Genomic DNA, 17,617 nt, shown 5'->3' with positions numbered 1-17,617 from the left:
ACAGTAGTTTTCTTTTTCATGTAGTTGACTGTTGTTCACTTGAACCATTGTAAAGTTTTAGTATTCACAGTATCCTTTTGCAACAAGTTGCACAGATTAGTTTTCTCTGAGTCTGGCTCCTGCTGACCTATTTTGGTTTTTTTTCTTCCTTTATTAAATGACATCATAAATAGCTGATTCCTGGCTATGTCCCTAATAATTTACTTGAGCTCTGTCAAGTACCTCTCTCTACTTCCCGTCATCCCTTAAAAAAAATTGTAAGTCATTACTTCGTATGGAAACTCGTATCCCTGATTATTTTGGCTCTACTTCCCATCATCCCTTAAAAAAAATTGTAAGTCATTACTTTGTGTGGAAACTCGTCTGTATCCCTGATTATTTTGGTGTTTTTTTTTTTTTAATTTTTTTTGAGAGATAGGAAGGGCTATTGCATACAATACTCAATATATTAGTGAACCATGGATATATATGTGATCTTCATGTTGTCATCTGCTTTGTCTGAATTTTTTTTTTTTTTTTTTTTGAGAGATAGGACGGGCTATTGTATACAATACCCAATATATTAGTGAACCATGGATATATATGTGATCTTCATGTTGTCATCTGCTTCGTCTGAATTCCTAAGATTTGATTTTTTTTTGACTGCTATTTAGCATTGAGTTGCCATATTTTCTTACTGAATATTTACTTACAATATTTCTTATTTCTTGTAATAACAAGATCTTATTCTTGATTGCTAATAGTTTCTCATGTGTTTAATGAACAGTTAGGATATGTTCATGTATTTAATAACAGTTAGTTATTATTTTTCTAATATACATAATTTTATATGTACACGCACAGAACCTCATTTGCCTTTTTATCTCCTGGTCATAGACTACCATGAAGTCACCCAGCAGTTTGTCTGAATTGTCCATTTACTGGTTTGGATTGGAACTTTGAAGATCATCTAAATCCAGCCCCTGCCATGGTTGCCAGCTTGTTCAAGGCCCCATCCAGTCTGTCTCCTTCTTTTGAGGGAGCATTATGTTTAGGTGCCCAAGGAATCCATTCCAAATTTGAAAGCAGAGCTGTTAATGATCCAGATGAAGGGTGATGAGTCAGGTTTTCTATATGTGAACACTTTGTGCAAAAATATTTTTTAATGGAACCTGAGTGAAAATATTGATCTTGATAAATGATAACTCATCAGCCTAAAAAGGGTAGCTCTGCATGCTGTACTGTATATTTACAGATGATCTAGACAAGATGCAAATACTGAAATGACATAGTCTGGTGATACAAGAGTATTAAAATTAGCAGATATGAAGATGGAAGAACTGGAGAAAGACCTTGCTACTGTGAGGTAATGATGAATGAAAATTATCATAAAGCAGTTCCCACAGGATAAATAATTTAAAAATTTACAGTAACGATGAACTTCATTCTTTTGAATGTTTTCTTGCAGGTTCTGTGAAAATAACAGGTTAGTGCTTACTAACAATGCTGGTCTCCACATTTCAGAGGGGATGTAATAGAACTGGAGAAAGCACACAGGTGGTGATCAAAATCAGTGAATGACCAAACAGCTGAAGAGGTAAATGAGAGGGCATATGGTAGGGGTGTATTCCTTGTATAGGACTGAAAGGTGAACAGGGAACAAACATACACTGCCTTTCTGTACAAGGGTCAATGAACCTCGAATGTGACTAGCAAAAGACAAACTGGAAACAAAGATGTGGTTCCCACAGCATGGAATTAGGTTACAATTTGCTTTATGAGTGTTATGGGTGGTAAAGTTTTCCTGGTTCAGAAAAATTCTGATGAACTTGGAGACAAAAAAAGTCTTAAATACCATCCTTAGCACTCTGTGTTTTGTGTCCCAGCTTGCTATATCCCCAGAAAATATTCTGGCAAGGGTGATCATATGCTTTGTGTGTCTTTGTATTTTTCTCTAGACCTCAGCTGCTGGCAGTAGTCAGGGACAGAAGACTGGACTAGGTGGATCTTTGGTCTGATGCAGCCTGTCTCCTCTTCTGGTTAGCTGTCCATGCTATCTGCTTTTCTCCTGTCTAACCTATTTTTTTTTTTTTCCTGCAGCAAATTAAGCTGTTATTTTTGGATTTGTCCCAACTTTAAATACCTTGTCCAGAGTTCCATTTTGGTTCTTTAATACCTGTCTTCCATTTCAAACCTTGAAGGACCTTGGATTAGGAGCTCAAGTTTCAGTCACTGTTGCTTGAAACCATCTTCAACTGCAGCTATAAAACAAGTGCATACTCTGACCAAGCCACATTGTTGACTGAAGCTCCTGTTCCTTTGTAGTTTCCAGCACCAATATTTTTTAGGGACAAACTGGTTAGGCAGCCTTAGATGAGATATGCCCAGCTTCTTTGTTGTTGTGTATTGTACTTGTAGATTTGATGTTGCTTGAGCCCATGTGATCATTGTGGAATATTCTGTGAACAAGAGAGACTTCCTGGCACTGTACAGAACATCTCTCTACAGCCATGCCAAACTGAAGATGAAGTAGTAACTTGTGCTGCTCTGCTGGCAGTATATAATCTGTTTATTCACCTGCCTTAGTGCCACCTTCCTTCACCAGAGCCAGGCACCAAGCCATTTCCCACCTCTCCTGTCATTTGGCAGTGCATAAGGACCCACTTATGTGGCTGGGTCCTACCCTCTGGTGCAAGGGGTGTTGACAGCAGTGTTGAGTTGGTCTTGGCATGAGTGTCACTGTGGTTTTTCATCTTCTCTTTGTGCCTGACTTTTTTAGCATTGTTGATCTGCTGAAAAGTACAGTGCTCCTTGAACAACTGAGGTGTTACTGCATAAACTGTAATGTGATGGTGTGTCTGTCCTCCTTAACTCTGTCAGGGATTGCTGTGTTGTGTGGCAGGATGGGTGTAAGTTCCCCTCGCTGAGGAGGCCTGTCAGAGTTTGGTTGATGTCCTGCACTGTGTGGACTCCCTCATGTTCCATCTTCCTGTCAGCTAGGCTCCTTTGGAATCATCCTGCTTCGTGTAGTAGTTGCTGTCCTCATTTCACAGATTAGTGAAAAGAAGAGCTTTATTTAATAGCTGTATTTAAGGAGATGGCACAGCTATCTACTCACAGCCAGTGCCCTGTCTTTATCACAATACTGCAGCAGATTTAGTTACGTGCCCTAATGATAAGGATGCTAAGAGATCAGACATTACAGACTGAAAAAAGATCTTTTCCTGTGTTCTTTCTCCTGTTCTGCTTAGCAAGCTGTCAGGCTTCACTCACCATGTCTTTGTGATGTGCTTTAAACACTGATATATCAAGAGAATGCTCAGGTTTTATTAGTGAGTCCAGGACACTTCATGGCTGGTGCTGCGGGCTGAGCACAATGCTGTGAGCGCAGTCATGTGGCTGCCAGCTGGGCTGCTTCTGTGCCACCGGCAGCCCTCTCGATCACTTGAATGCTGTCAGTGCAGACAACATTTTGCTATTCACATTTTGCTGTCTATCTGAATTCATCAAAGTTTCTCTGCCAATTTTCTTGTATTTTCCAAAAAGTTAAGTGTTATTCCCATTTGTAATTAGAGTTTGCCCTGAACTTTAGTTGTTTGGATTAAGCATTTAGCTGCATATATTCCCTTGTATCATTCTCACACAGCCCTTAGCAGCAGCTCTTCTCTGTAAATTGCTGTGTATCTATTCTGAAAAGTTCTGTAGGCTTTGGAAGAAGTTCTTCAGAGCAGTGGACTGCTTGCCTTCTTGTCTCCTCTAGCTGTGTGTTGTATGCATGTGCTGGGCATTTATATTTTTCCTTTCTGAGAAAATGGCTTTATGAAATAATATATGGTACTAGTCAAAAGGTCAATAGTTTGGAGCATCTCAAAAGATCAATTTGTGTTATTCCTTGGAATATAAATGGTGAACTATTAATATTCTGAGTTTGTCCTAAGAGGATGACTTACTATTCCAACATTTCAAAAAACTGGAAGCAAAGATTTGAATTTTGCTGATAAATCCAGACTGTAATTAGTTTGATATTATAACACTGTGCCACTGTTTAAAATATCTTAATTGTTTGACTTCAAGCTGTCTTTGTTCAAAACCACACTTCACTACCACTTTCCTACAATGAAAATTTTCCTAGGATCTTAAAAAATTATTGTAAAACCTTGTATAATTAAGGTAATTACAGAACTGACTTTCCATTTTCAGGTTTCTTTGAAGAAGACTTGAGAAGTAAAACAAATTTTTATAGCAAAAATCCATGGTTCTAGCTCTATTTACATTTGTTGTTAATACCACAACAGTCTTAGTGAATCTAAGACACAGAAATACAGCTTTTTTTTTTTTTTTTTTTTTAAACAAGTGACACTTTTAGGGTTTTAAATTTAATTTTTGAGCAATTAACAAGGTTTCACAATCCTCTTTTTGATTTGGAACTCACTCAGAGTTGTGGGAAAAAACTGAGAATTAATTTCACTTCCCCAAGGGTTAGGTTTTCATAATAGTATTAAAGGCTTTGCACCTGAGGTTGAAGTTAACAACTGGTTTCAGTTGAAAGCAACACAGTTGTCCAGCCCTTCCCTGTATCCCTACAGCTAACTTCTATTCTCTCTCTTTTTCTGACATAAGCCTTTGTGCTCTAGTGGGACTGATCAAATTAGGAAATTAACTCAAGCATCTGAAAAATACCATGGCAAAAATGTCATGGATTAAATAGAGTTTTTGATATATAACTCATACTAATTCTCCCTTGACTGAATTTTTCTGTTTTTCTAAAGGTAATAAATTACATTATGTTTCTCTGATAGGTGTCACAACCGTATAATCTCTCCCTGTCATGTGCATGCAGATGCTTTCCTTTCTCTATGGTAAGATATAGAGTACCCCTTATTTCAGTCGGTCTGATCAAGAAATACTGAAGTTTACTTCAGTGCAAATGCTTTTAAGTCCAATTTAATTTTCAAGTTGTAAATTCTGTTTTGGACTTGAAGAGTGTTTTGCGTGCCTAAAACTTGTATGGTTTTGCTACATGAATTAGTTGGTTCAGTGGAAGATAATACACTAGTTTGATAAACATTGCCTTACTTGGGTTTTCATAATATTTTTGTACTGAATTCTCTTGCAAACTGAAAATAGCGTGGTAGCTTGAAATATATATATATATATTTAAAATAAAACTTGAAACTAAACGTTATATTTGTAACTCTATCTTCCAACTGAGAAAATTTCGCCACCTTTGTAATAACAACTGCAGAAGTTGCCAGAAGGAAATACAGACTCTTTGGCAATAGCACACAAGGCAGTTGGGAGCTTTTCACACCTGTAATCTGCAAATGGTGATGAGTTTTTTTGGCACCCAAGCACTTGAGAAAGGAAAACCTAAAATTACATTGGTTCTGTGTTGAATTTTAAAAAAGATTTTCTTCACAACCAGTACAGTTGGAAATTTAAGTCAAGGTTTTAAATTCAGTTTTCTCATTGATGTGATGAATGATGATTTTCAAAACGCCAGCTTTTAATGGATGTATTTAGAAAATATTCAGGTTTAAGTGTAGGATGACTTTCTAGTTTGCATGTTCAAATAGATGCATTTAAATAATTTCTATCCCTAGAATTAACAATTTCAGCATGTTATTAGCCTTTCTAAGACAGTGGAATTTACTGCAAATGTGGTGAAATTAGGACCTTTAAACATTTCCTGCCCTGATTTTCTCTTTATGCTGGCCTTTTAAAATGTTCTTTGTTCCTTAAGCTGTGCTTAAAAATAGAAAATACAGAAATGGAAACCATCTTAGGTAGATTCCAGTTAATTTACTATTTTATTGAATGAGCTGAAGGCAGGCAGGTAGAACTCCTAGAATGCTCAGAGAGTTCCTAATAGCAAAAGGTTGATACTATTTCATAGTGGAGGCAACAGGGTGTGTATTCCTTTCTATGGAACAGAAGTCTGTGCTCCCTTGCTTTGTCCTGGAACTTACAGTACCTCCATTCAGCCAAAATTGTCTGTGCTACTTTCTCAGCCTTAGGCCTGAATTTAAACATCTATAAAGGCTGGTAAGCAGTGGTTGGCTTCAGTTTACGTTGTCTCTAAGGGAATTATCTACATGCACACAAATTACATTAAAGGATTGCCTTTTTTCTGGATATTTTGCACTGTTATTTTCAAATACTATATAATCTCTTAGTGTACTTGGATGGAGTATATTCATCTTTTGCTAATGTGTAGTTAAAATCAGTTAAAGTGGATAGAAGGGTGTTAAATAATGGATGTCTGTACAGCATTCTGGATATTAGCTCTAATGCTCCTTTACCTGTTCTTGTTTTATACTGTAATGAGTTCCCAGCAAAGGCTTATGAGGAACAGTCTATCCTCACTGTGTTCTCCTAGTTACTCCATGACCTCTCACCTGGAAATAAATTTGACAGAGGGCTAATTGTCTTTCATTGTAGTTGTGTTATCTTGAAAAGTGCCTCTGAAGTGAAAAACTGATCTGGTAAGAAAACTGATGAGTTCATGAATACAGAATTTAATGATATATATCACAATTAGAGTGGCTGTTACTTTTTTAGGAGAATTGTAGCGACATGTTTGTTTTGCTGAAAATAGCCTTACTGCCACCTAAAAACTGCACTGCTAAAGGATTCATCTGCTGAATGAGTAAGGGAAAGCTTGCACCTTAACTGTGTGTCATTAATTATTCATCTGCTTCAGTAGAATACAGAACATGCTGGAGCTTTCTTAAATTCTTAACAGCATTGTAGCCTGTTAAAGAGCTATGCTGAAAACAGTGTATTTCAGTAATACAAACGCAACTGTATTTACTTTTATGAGTCTTTGATTCATCTGTGAAATGTGGAATGGGCCAGTCAGTCTGAATTCAAATCCTTCCAAATTCAGAGAAATTTCAGTTTCAATCCTGACCTGAGAACCACCTCCAAAGAATGGATATTTATATCTGTCCAAAAGTCCTTTAAGTCTCTAGTAATGTCCTTTTCTTCTGTATAAATTTGGGAAAGGTGATTGTAATCAAAATTGCACCTACTAGAAAACATGTTATCTGTTACTAGGTAAGGAATATAAAGATATTTATCCACTGCAGTACATCAATAATTAACAGATTTGCAGATTATACAGTGTTAAGACCATTAGAGAACACATCAGAGCAATGAAACTCTGCCTAGATCACATTGTGATTAAGGTCTTTAAAAACCATACTCTTGTAGCAATGCCTGAGTGTGAGAATGGAGGTGTATAAGCATCTGATAGTGTTGTGTTTTAGCAAAAGTATAAAGCATTTTCAGACTTAAATTAGGGAAATAAGACTTCTATCACAAAGAAGTAATATGAAAAACTTTTCTCCATATTAGGAATTGGTATGATAGAGTCTAATTCAGTGTGGATGTCTAACTCAATGTTGCTGTTCATACCACGAGAAAAATGTGGAGTAAGGGGAGGGGTTTTGAAGGAGGATCATCTAAAAAACCCATGGCTATGGAGGAAGGCTTAAAGCTAAATGTATTAATTTACGTGAAGTTAACAAAGTATGTTTAGATGTTTAAATGAAGTGAAATGACTGGAAATGGAATTTGGTTACCAAAACTGTAACCAAGTTGTGTGGTAAAAAGTTAAAATGAAATGCATTAAACCTTGAAACAAAACAACTTAGGTTTATTGTGAGGAAAGAAACATACTGGAACATATTAGCAGTGAAGAACATTTGGAGTCTTACATATTAGTGTGTGCTAATTCACTGAAAGGGGCTGAAGTTATGAAGTGGCCTGATCAGGTGAAGGTTTGGACCAATTTCAAGCCTTCTAGCCTTGAAATTTGTCACTGAATCCTTCTTCTGCTTTATTTGAAGTCTTGAAAAAACCAGGACTTTTCAATTTGACTCCAACATGTTTGTAATGCTTGCAGTTACTTATTAACCTTCAGGAGTAGCTTAGCACCTTGTCTTCAGGGGTTCACCAGAGAACTTTTCCCTCCCAGGCATGACAGTTCAATGGGTCCTGGCGTTTTATTGCTTTGAATACCTGGGTTTGATGATATAGAATAGATACAGTTGCTTTGTAATGATCTAGGATGATGAGAGATTTAACAAGGAATTAGTGTATTAGAATAGGATTGAGGAATTGTGTACAAATGAAGATTTTGTTACCCTGGCCATGCAGATATTACATGCAGTAATAGTGTACTTCTACAACAATTCTTAAAATACAGGGTGGTTCTTTGAATGTATGTGTTGGACCTTTGCATTCTGGCCAGTTGCTGGTGCTCTGTCAGTCTGCTCAAGAATCCACAAATGCATAGCTTTCAGAAATACTTGTTAGAGTTGTGACTATAAATTGTGAATTTAAATGTATTTAAAAAAAAGTATCAAGTCAAGGCTGATAGCAGAATTAACAAAAAACTTTGAACAGCCATATCTTTGATTCAATAAAGCATCTACTTTTCCTACAGGTGATGAATTTTGCTCATGTTCGAAAGCTTCAGCAAGAATCTTACTTGCGATTTTAGATTTTACTCTGGTGAGATGAATAGTTTCACTTGTTTTAAGCAAATATCAGGAAAAAATATACCCTCTTGAAGTCCCAGTATAGAATTTTACAATTTATTTGTCAAGACCAACCCATGCTTCGATGTAACTGGCAGGTGGTGGAAAGAGAAGCAAACATTTGAGTTAAAATGGGGAAAAGGGGAAAAGCCACTCCATGTGCTTTAAGCATATAATTTTGGAAATAGACCTTTTCCCCTTCCTTGGTGGGTTTTTGTTTAATCTTTGTTCCTGACTGTGTTATGATAATTCTGTTAGAAAGGACAGTGAGTGTGGTCAGTGGTTAGTAATGTTAAGGGGTTTACATAAATGGCTCTAGTTCTTTTTAGAATTTTGACCTTATCTGCAGGGGAGAATTTACTATCACCAGTAGAATTTGAATCTGTTTAGTTCAACCTGATTAAATTGCAGGATGGATGCTGTACTCACAATACACAAGCTTAATTTGGTTTCCCTTCATTTGTTTGAATTAAACCAATTTAGGCTCTGTATTCTGAATGGACACTCCTTTACAGGCATGTAATCCACTCTTATTGGGTGTAAATTTAGATGCTCAACTTAATGTTTCTCCAGAGGGATTTGTTTTATCTGGAGTTGGTTCAACTGTCATAATGTCCAATTTAACCAAAAAGGTGTAAATATAATATGAAAAAGAAATATCAGAGAACATGGAAAACAACCACAGTTTCTGCCGTGTCACACAAATGTTTGTCTTCAAAAGTCAGGTTGTTCAAGCAGCGGCTCCAATTTAACCAAAAAGGTGTAAATATAATATGAAAAAGAAATATCAGAGAACATGGAAACAACCACAGTTTCTGCTGTGTCAAACAGATGTTTGTCTTCAAAATCCAGGTTGTTCAAGCAGTGGAGTGTTTACTAAAAAAGCATAATTTAGTCCCAGTAGTAAGACTGGCAGTTAGCCACATGGAAGGCCATACTGCTGATTTAAATCAGAATGATTTTACCAATTTTGCATATCATTTGTGTGCTGATTCAGGGAGAGAAGCATTGTTCACTTGCAGTTATGCTATTTTGAAAGCCATAGAAATGACCTAAAGCAAATATACTTTTCAAAGAGTATTGTCTTTAGATAAGAGGGCTTATACAAAGAGTTACATTTGTATAATTACACCAGTATAACAATAAGCACAGTTCTAGAAAAGCTCAAAGAATTGAAATAAGCTTTTATTTGGTTGTAGTATTTGCTGATGGGAGCCATTATGGATATGTTAATCTCCAAAGTACAATTTTTTATAATACTATCTATAATCCAATTCAGCAATGATTACTAAAACCAGAAAATTTTAAAAAGTAAACTGTCAAAATTACCAAAGACAGGGTTTTTGCCTTACCAAAAACAGCTGTTTATAGCCTGAGATAATTGTACTTAAGATGTATTTAATCAGAAATAATCCTAGCTATGTGAAACACATTGTAAAATGTGAAGTAGTCTGTATGCAGTGCAACTGAAATTTACGTATCTATTTTTAACATTGTAATTTTTTGGTTAATATTATTTTAATGCTGTTATATATTACTATAAATTAATCAAACAATTATTTAATAAATTATTAATTAGGTTATTTAATTAGTTATTAATTTAAAAAAGGATTATTAAAATTAAGTTTAAATGTAATTATACCTTGCAGCAATTTGAAACTGCTTGTGGAATATACCACTGAAAATGTTTAAGTTCATTAGTTCTATATTGAGATTGGTATTGGAGATTCGGGAGAGAGCAAGTTGGAAAATTAAGGAAGGCTATCCTTGAATTTTTTTATGTACTGGAAACTGACTAAAATTTCAACATTACTTACTGTGGGATACAAAAAATAGCTAAGGTGCTGGGTGAGAAACACAACTTCTGCTGTATTTCTTGTTATTCTGTTAATCACTGAGTTCTGCTCTGTTTCTGCAGTGACTGGTTAAATGGAAGCCATTCCTGGGATCTGGATGGTTTCTACTGACGCAGACTTTGCATAGCAGCTCCATCACCTCTGGAGGTTGCAATGAGTGGAGGAGGGGATCAGCCTGACATCCTCAGTGTGGGAATATTGGTCAAAGAAAGATGGAAGGTGGTGAGTATGCCTTCCTGCAATCCTGTATCTTCTTTGAGAGGTTTTTAGAAAGAAGCGGTTTGTGCTTTGTAATTAATTTGAAAAATCTTGTGAGATATTTTGCTTAGTACTTAAAGTAATTGTGAATGAGCTTTAAAACTACTTGTTTCTCTTACCCTACTTTAAAAAAAAGTTATGAGGATTTAAAGTGGGTTATTTTTTTTTCTGATAAGGACCTAGGAGAGCTCTTAAATCCCAGTGCAGTGCCTGATCCTAGCACAACTGGAAGAGTACTGTTAGTATATTGAACCCAATCAGCCAGTGATTATGTCAGTCTGTTTTGGAGATCAGTCAGAAGCCCTCCCCTGAAACTAGTAGGTTTGTGAGATATGTTACTCCTTATAGGAAGGTCTTTCAGGGCCTTGCTGCGCTTCCTTTTGTTTGTTGGATTTTATAGCATAGATTTATTCTCAGCTGATTTGTATTCATTTGATTGTATGCCAGCATTGGCTTTGCCATAAATAGCTCTGTTCCTTTTTGCTGTTCATATCCTTGATTTGCATCTTGAGGGAAATAGTATCCAGTTGAAGCTATTTCTGCTGGGAGAAACAGGCTGAGTTCTTGTAGCTCCTTCTCCATTCCTCTGATCACTTTGGTTTTTTTCACTTGGAATTTAAAAAAGGCCAGTTCACAATAGAACATTTAGAGTATCTGTGTGTGTGTGTAGTAGGCTGTGAATGGATTCTGAATTGCTCACTTTATATTATTTCAAGTTTTTTTGAACTGTAAGACACAACATGGAAGATAGAAATTCATCATTAATTTTAAATTAATAAGAGAGAATTGTTTCAACGGTCTTGTGCCCTATCTTTCAGTTAAATATGCAGGAAGCTGATACTAACTTTGTATAGGAAATCTTTGTGTTTCCTTTTGGGTAAATAGAACCTAAATAGCTATCTCTGGAGTATAAGTATTTGTAAAATATCTTCTTATATTTAATCTCAATACAGCAGTGAAGTAAAAGCAGAAAGCATAATCTTGATTCAGATCAAATAGTATAAAATACCATTTAAAATACAATAATATACAAAATACAATAGACAATAACACACATATCACTAGCCACAAAACCACTTGTCTGATGTGTGCAACAGTGGCTGTGTTTTCTTCGGGTTTATTTTCTTTCCTATGTAATGAAGACTGCTGATGACATAAGTGTCTTCTGGAAAATTTTGAAAGTAGGCTGAAGTTCGTTTCACGTAATTATACATTTTTACTTACATGTTTTCCAGATATAGTATTACAGGAAGATGAGTGCCAAGTATTTTCTGTGGGTAACTCTTCAATTTCTTATCTTCTGTAGCAAACATTAAGGATTTCTTGATGGCATCTAAGGTGATAGACTTCCTGAATTCAGGATTTCATAGGACTGTCTCCCAGCAGAAGAAACTGAAATGCAGTTTTTGGATTTTTTTGCTGCTGAGGACCTTGTTCATTGCAGTTGTGAAAACCATATCTAAAATTTTTGGACACGAACATTTAAAAAAAAATATGTTCAATTAAATTTAATTTTAACCTAGACATTATTTAGGGTTATTCCATTTTGAAAAGTAAGCATAAAAATATTATAAAATATTTTTTCCCCAGCGACAGCCCTCTTCTCTAGTGGTGTCTGTTAGCATTCACTTTTATCCTTTGTTGATGCTTTTCTTCATGCCTCTTTTTTGACTTTGAAACATTTATTAGAATCCCGACTTGGAGAGACTTGCTTGTAATGATAACTGACTTTTTATATCTTTGAGAATGACATTCAATATCTAGTGTAAGCAAAGGTACCAAGATAAAACTTGTTGGAAATTGTATGCTTTAGCCTGGAAGCATATAAAGACACAGAAGTCAAAGAGAGAATGGAAAGAGTTTGGGGTGTGAGATCCTGAATGCAAAAAGAGAAGGCTGAAACGAATGAACAAAGTGGGATATTGTAATGCAGATGTAAACAAGGGCAATGTGGTCCTCATCAAGGTAAAAGATGTTGAGCAGGTGTGGTGGGAGACCAGTGTGGCTGAGTGGTCACCACCTGTGTGAACTGGCGAGCAAAATGCAAGTGAACAGAAAGTGGACACAGGGATGGGCTGCCAAGATTACCATGGAAACGTTGCCTCTGTGTGATGAATATATGGGAAGGCCAGAGCTCAGCTGGCAGTTGTGACTGGTGAAGGATGCGAAAAGCAACAAGAAAAGCTTCTGTAGGGATGCTGGCAGCAAAAAAAAGACCAAGGAAAACATGGACTCATTGTTGAATGTGTGTGACTTGGTGACAAAGGACGTGGAAAGTATTTTTTTCTGCAATCAAAGAGAGGTCAATTTGGGCCTGGAATTACTGAGTGGTGTAATTATTGGGTGTATGTTAATGATTCTGGTATACTTTAGCTGAGGATATAAATTGATCTGTTTATTTTGTTACGGTGTTCGTGGTTTTGTTTGCTTTAAATTTCTTTTAAGCACACATGCAGAGAAACAATGCTTTCAGAGGCAGTCTTTCATGGTCTGGCCATTTTTCAAAGCTGGTAAATGAAGTTAGATGACTAACATGTCTACATTTGTAAGGGGGTGAGGAAGGCTGTGTCACCTCTTTTCTTTTCCTCTCACCTTATTCACCATGTATTCTCACTGGTGTGCTTGTACTGTGCTGAACATTCATGTGTTATCTGTCATCTTCTAATTTATTTATAGAGTCTAGGCTATTTTAAAAAATGTTTTTCCTGCTCAGTCAAATGTCTGATGGTGTTAATTAGGAGACATTAGATTACTTTTCAGAATCTGAAGATAGGTCAGCATATTGCTGCTCTCTAGAACCCTGGACAGTTTAGATGACATTTTATGCAGTGTAGTCGTATAATGTTAGCAACTGTATGTTTTCAGATGACATTTAGAAAACCATGCTAGTCTTAGGGTAAGTTTTTTTTTTTGTCTCCTTTTCTCTTTTATCAGCTTTAGAATGTTAGCCAGGGGAGGCATTTTGTGAAACAACATTGACATTTTTGATATTGAAAACCAAAGTAGTGTCTGTTCCATGTGGCCACTTAAAGCAGAGTGAAAAAACCAGCTTTTAATATTTGCTCTGAAGGTAGTGCAAACTAATTAGCATGCCATGAACATTCTTTTTACCTCTTTCTTGCAGAGATGAAACTTTTAGTGCTGCAAGTGTCTTGAGTCTGTCTGTTAACAAGAATGATATAGGTGAATTGTAAGTGAATGTGTGTAACAATTGAGATGTATATTCAAAGATAATCTTAGCCATTTCTCATATTTATGATTTAGCTGCTGTGTGTAAGTCACTCCATATAATAGAAAATACTGTCTCTTTTCAGGAAGTCCAAAAACTTGTATGACTTTATACCGTTATTGTTCAGTGTATTTCTGAAAAGAGAAAAAGATGGTGTATTTTAAAAATGTCACTGTGCATTTGTATTTGAAGATCTCTGGGCTGTGTGTGACTATTTGAGGAAAGACTTTATTCAGCATGCTGACTTTGCCCAGATTCATGCTGGGAATTCTACTGCACTCTTCTATTATGTTATATACAATAGTGCAGATGGGGATCAGGTGTGTTCTCTTCCAAACTGGTTAGCCATACCTTGGTCAATTATTCAGTAGCTCTTTTATGTACTGAAGGATATAATTATTATTTGAAAATCTATTTGTAATACAACAGGGTTTGCAGTATGACAGGCAGAACAAAGAAAATAAAACAGCAATACTTCTTTCTTCTCCACTCTTTAAAATATGTTTTTATTCTTTCTTTTTCCCCAATATAGTTGAGAAAAATAGGAGGTGGAGGATTTGGAGAAATTTACGATGCACTGGACTTGCTTACTCGGGAAAATGTTGCACTGAAGGTGGAATCAGCTCAGCAGCCAAAGCAAGTGCTGAAAATGGAAGTAGCTGTGTTGAAGAAGCTGCAAGGTAGGGCTACACCTTGGATATGCAAGGAGTAGAATGTCAGTGTATCTTCTTTAAAAAATAATTGTAATCATAATAATATTTTTAGTCAATATTTCCTGTATTCTTCATGTTCTTGGTTAATTATTATTAAAAGTGGAATAGAAGCTCTTTCAGATTCTGAAAGTTTTGTTACAGTGAAGCTTTTGTTTGAAATGGGATGAAATGAAAATTAAATGAACAATAAAAATAATTCAATTGCTGCAAAAATCTCGGCACAGATTTACTTTATTCTGAATCCATATCTTCTCTTTGTTTTTTGCTCTAGACTTTGCTGTTATTCTTGTTTTTATTTTTTCTTCTAAGATTTTATTTTTCAGTATTATGCAGCATTGAGTATTTGAGGGTTCTTCACATAGCATATGTGTTAAGAATATTTGTTTTCTTTGCTTGCAGGTATTGCTGAGAATTCTGATATTGAAATAGGAAACATACTTAAAAAAATTCCCATGAGCAAAAGCCCCAACTTTAAAGTACTGTAACTTGTATGAGAAAACTACTGGCATGTAAAATCCTGAAATACTTCCAGGGTTCATATCCTTGAACCAGAGTTTAAATAGTCAAACTTTCTGTAGCTTTAGATACTTTAATGAAGCTATCAATACAGAGAAATATGCAGTGGCTTCTCTTCATTGCTTTTTAGAACATGAGATTACAGAAAGAAAGATTAAACAGTGACTTTTTTCTTTGAAAATTATTATTTTTAATCTGTAAGATTTTGAATAATACATGCATTCCTGTCAGCAGCCCAGTTTTTCCGAACTCTTATTTTGAATAAAACAAAGTCTGCATGACATATGGTGCAGCCTAATGTGCTGTAAAGGTCACACTGCAGCAGGAATTGACAGCCTCTATAGATTTAAGAGGGCAAGCATGTCACATGTTATGATGGTAACAAACTGTTCCTACGCTTTTATCTGTTTCAAGGGTTTCACTAAAACATCTAGTATTATATAGCTGAGCAGGGAGATTTTCTTAGAATTTTAAAGTTTCTAGTCCAAAGATGAATAGTAAATTTCAATATTGCCAATTGAAAGTTTGGAAAACATTTGTCAGGGTTCTTGAAAGAAAGTATCCTAAAGACAGTGAGTTTTGAAGAACAAAATACTCCATAACTCCTGGTGTTTTTAAAAGCTCAGAGTTAATTTTCCCAAGACTTTGTGGGTTTTTTTCTGCACACATGAGCTTGATTCTATTTTACAATGCCAACGGTCCTTAAAATGGTATAGATGAGACAACTAAATGATAAGGAGATTAGTAGAGCTGAAAGAAAACACTGCAGTTTGGCAGCACTACAATGCCAATGTATTTATGAAAACATGACCTTATATAGGACTGTGTAACTGGAGTGCATTTTAACTTTCCACTCTAAATTACAGTATGGTGGAGTTTCAGTTAAGATATTAGAAAAGGGATTTTTTTGTAGTCAAAACTTTTTTTATCTTTTGAAATACTTGTGGAAAAAAAAATTGATGAAATAATAAAATATTTGTGTGAAAATTTGCCATAGGGCCTTACAGAAGTTATACTCTCAGAGGAATAGTTAGGAAACTATAATTCCAAACAACCCAACTTTTCCTGCAGAAGAGTCTTTGGTTCTATTGAATCATGGGAAACATCTAGACAGAAGGAACAGAACAATGAAACATATGACCAACACATCCACCGAGACAAATAATCCACAAAATATGTTATCCAAATAAATATTTATGTTATTTATTATCTCAATATTATTTCTGAGCAAATAATAAATGGAAGCTTTTGTATAACTGAAAACCAGATTTTGTATGAGATCTTTAGAAATAACACTTCTGACAAACTTTCTTATGAGAAAACAATCAAAATATATTATTCCTTACATTTTATATCTTGTTGCTCTCTTGCACCAAAAAAAAAAAGAAAAAGAAAAAAAAGGTTGGTGGTAATGATAGTAACACTAGAGGTGACCTCCAGTCATTGCTGTGGAAGTTTCCAGTTAACACTGTAAGCAAAAAAAAAAAAAAAAAAGAAAAAAAAAAGTTGATGGTAATGTGGTGATAGTAATACTAGAGGTGACCTCCAGTCATTGCCGTGGAAGTTTCCACTTAACACTGTAAGCAAACTTAGTGAAGAGATGGGTCAAATGAACCTTTTGCATATATTGCAATTTATAATTTGCACTGATACGGTACTTTAGTTTTACATGCAGCTTTTTTTATCCATACATGGAAGGTTTTTTATTAAATAAGGTTATGGTAGAGACCATTTTAAGTTTAACAGGAAATCTTTGCTCCTAGGAGCCATTTGCATTAATTTCTTTACCTTCACAAGTTTTCATTTTGAAAGAGCTAAAAATGTGAAGCACAGGGAAAATCAAGAAATGTGGAAAGAATGGTGAAAACAACTTTATAATTGCTTCTTAAAGATTTTTTATTATTATTCTTTAATGATTTTTTTATCATGCAGAAATTAGTCTTATTTTTAACAATTTTTTTCTGTTCATGCAGATTTAGACCAGGTGAAATTGTAAACAGTTATTTTAGGATATTTTTGTAACAACTTTGTATTATCATACATCCTCTGAGACCAACTTTTATCTTGTTCTTCTATCCCTTTTTGGTGTGTGTGTATGTATGTATGTGTATATATATAATTACTCTCCTTTTCTCAAAGGGCTTAGGTTCTCTTCTTGCAAGGTGTTCTAGTTACATTGGGCATAGAGAAGAAGGAATAGAATTGTCATGAAAACCCTTTTTATTTCAAATATTTGAAAAGCTTCCTCTGTAATGAGAGACAATGAACTTGCAGTGTTGATGAAGAATTTCTTGATGTGTTGATCTGAATTTTAAAAAATACTGCACAGTTTGTGGAGTATTATGAAGAAACAGACTTTTAGAAGAGAATAAATGAACAGGTGTGTTCTTCTAGTCTATACTAGACCTAGGCACATTCTTAGGGTTATAAACATGTTCTTGAATGTATCTGTACTAGAATCTTATTTCACAGAAACTGTGAAACTGATATAAGAGTAGATGTTGGCAGAAGTGTAGGGAT

At 35.2% G+C, this 17,617-nt stretch overlaps 1 protein-coding gene across 2 annotated transcripts in view; it reads left to right on the top strand.

The window, feature by feature from the left end:
- The window catches only part of TTBK2 (tau tubulin kinase 2), a 73,324-nt gene that overhangs the window by 9,900 nt on the left and 45,807 nt on the right, over nt 1-17,617 (top strand). For both annotated transcript variants that reach the window (XM_041400771.1, XM_041400683.1), the window contains exons 2-3: nt 10,444-10,603; nt 14,401-14,548. In XM_041400771.1, the coding sequence (XP_041256705.1) occupies nt 10,535-10,603; nt 14,401-14,548 (217 nt within the window). In that variant the 5' untranslated portion in view covers nt 10,444-10,534. The remainder of the gene's footprint in view (nt 1-10,443; nt 10,604-14,400; nt 14,549-17,617) is intronic.

Source organism: Onychostruthus taczanowskii, unplaced genomic scaffold, assembly GCF_017590055.1.
Source record: "Onychostruthus taczanowskii isolate IOZ18803 unplaced genomic scaffold, ASM1759005v1 scaffold1, whole genome shotgun sequence".
Taxonomy (NCBI): Eukaryota; Metazoa; Chordata; class Aves; order Passeriformes; family Passeridae; genus Onychostruthus; species Onychostruthus taczanowskii.
Note: the sequence above shows the minus strand (reverse complement) of the source record. Positions and strands in the feature narration are given on the sequence as shown.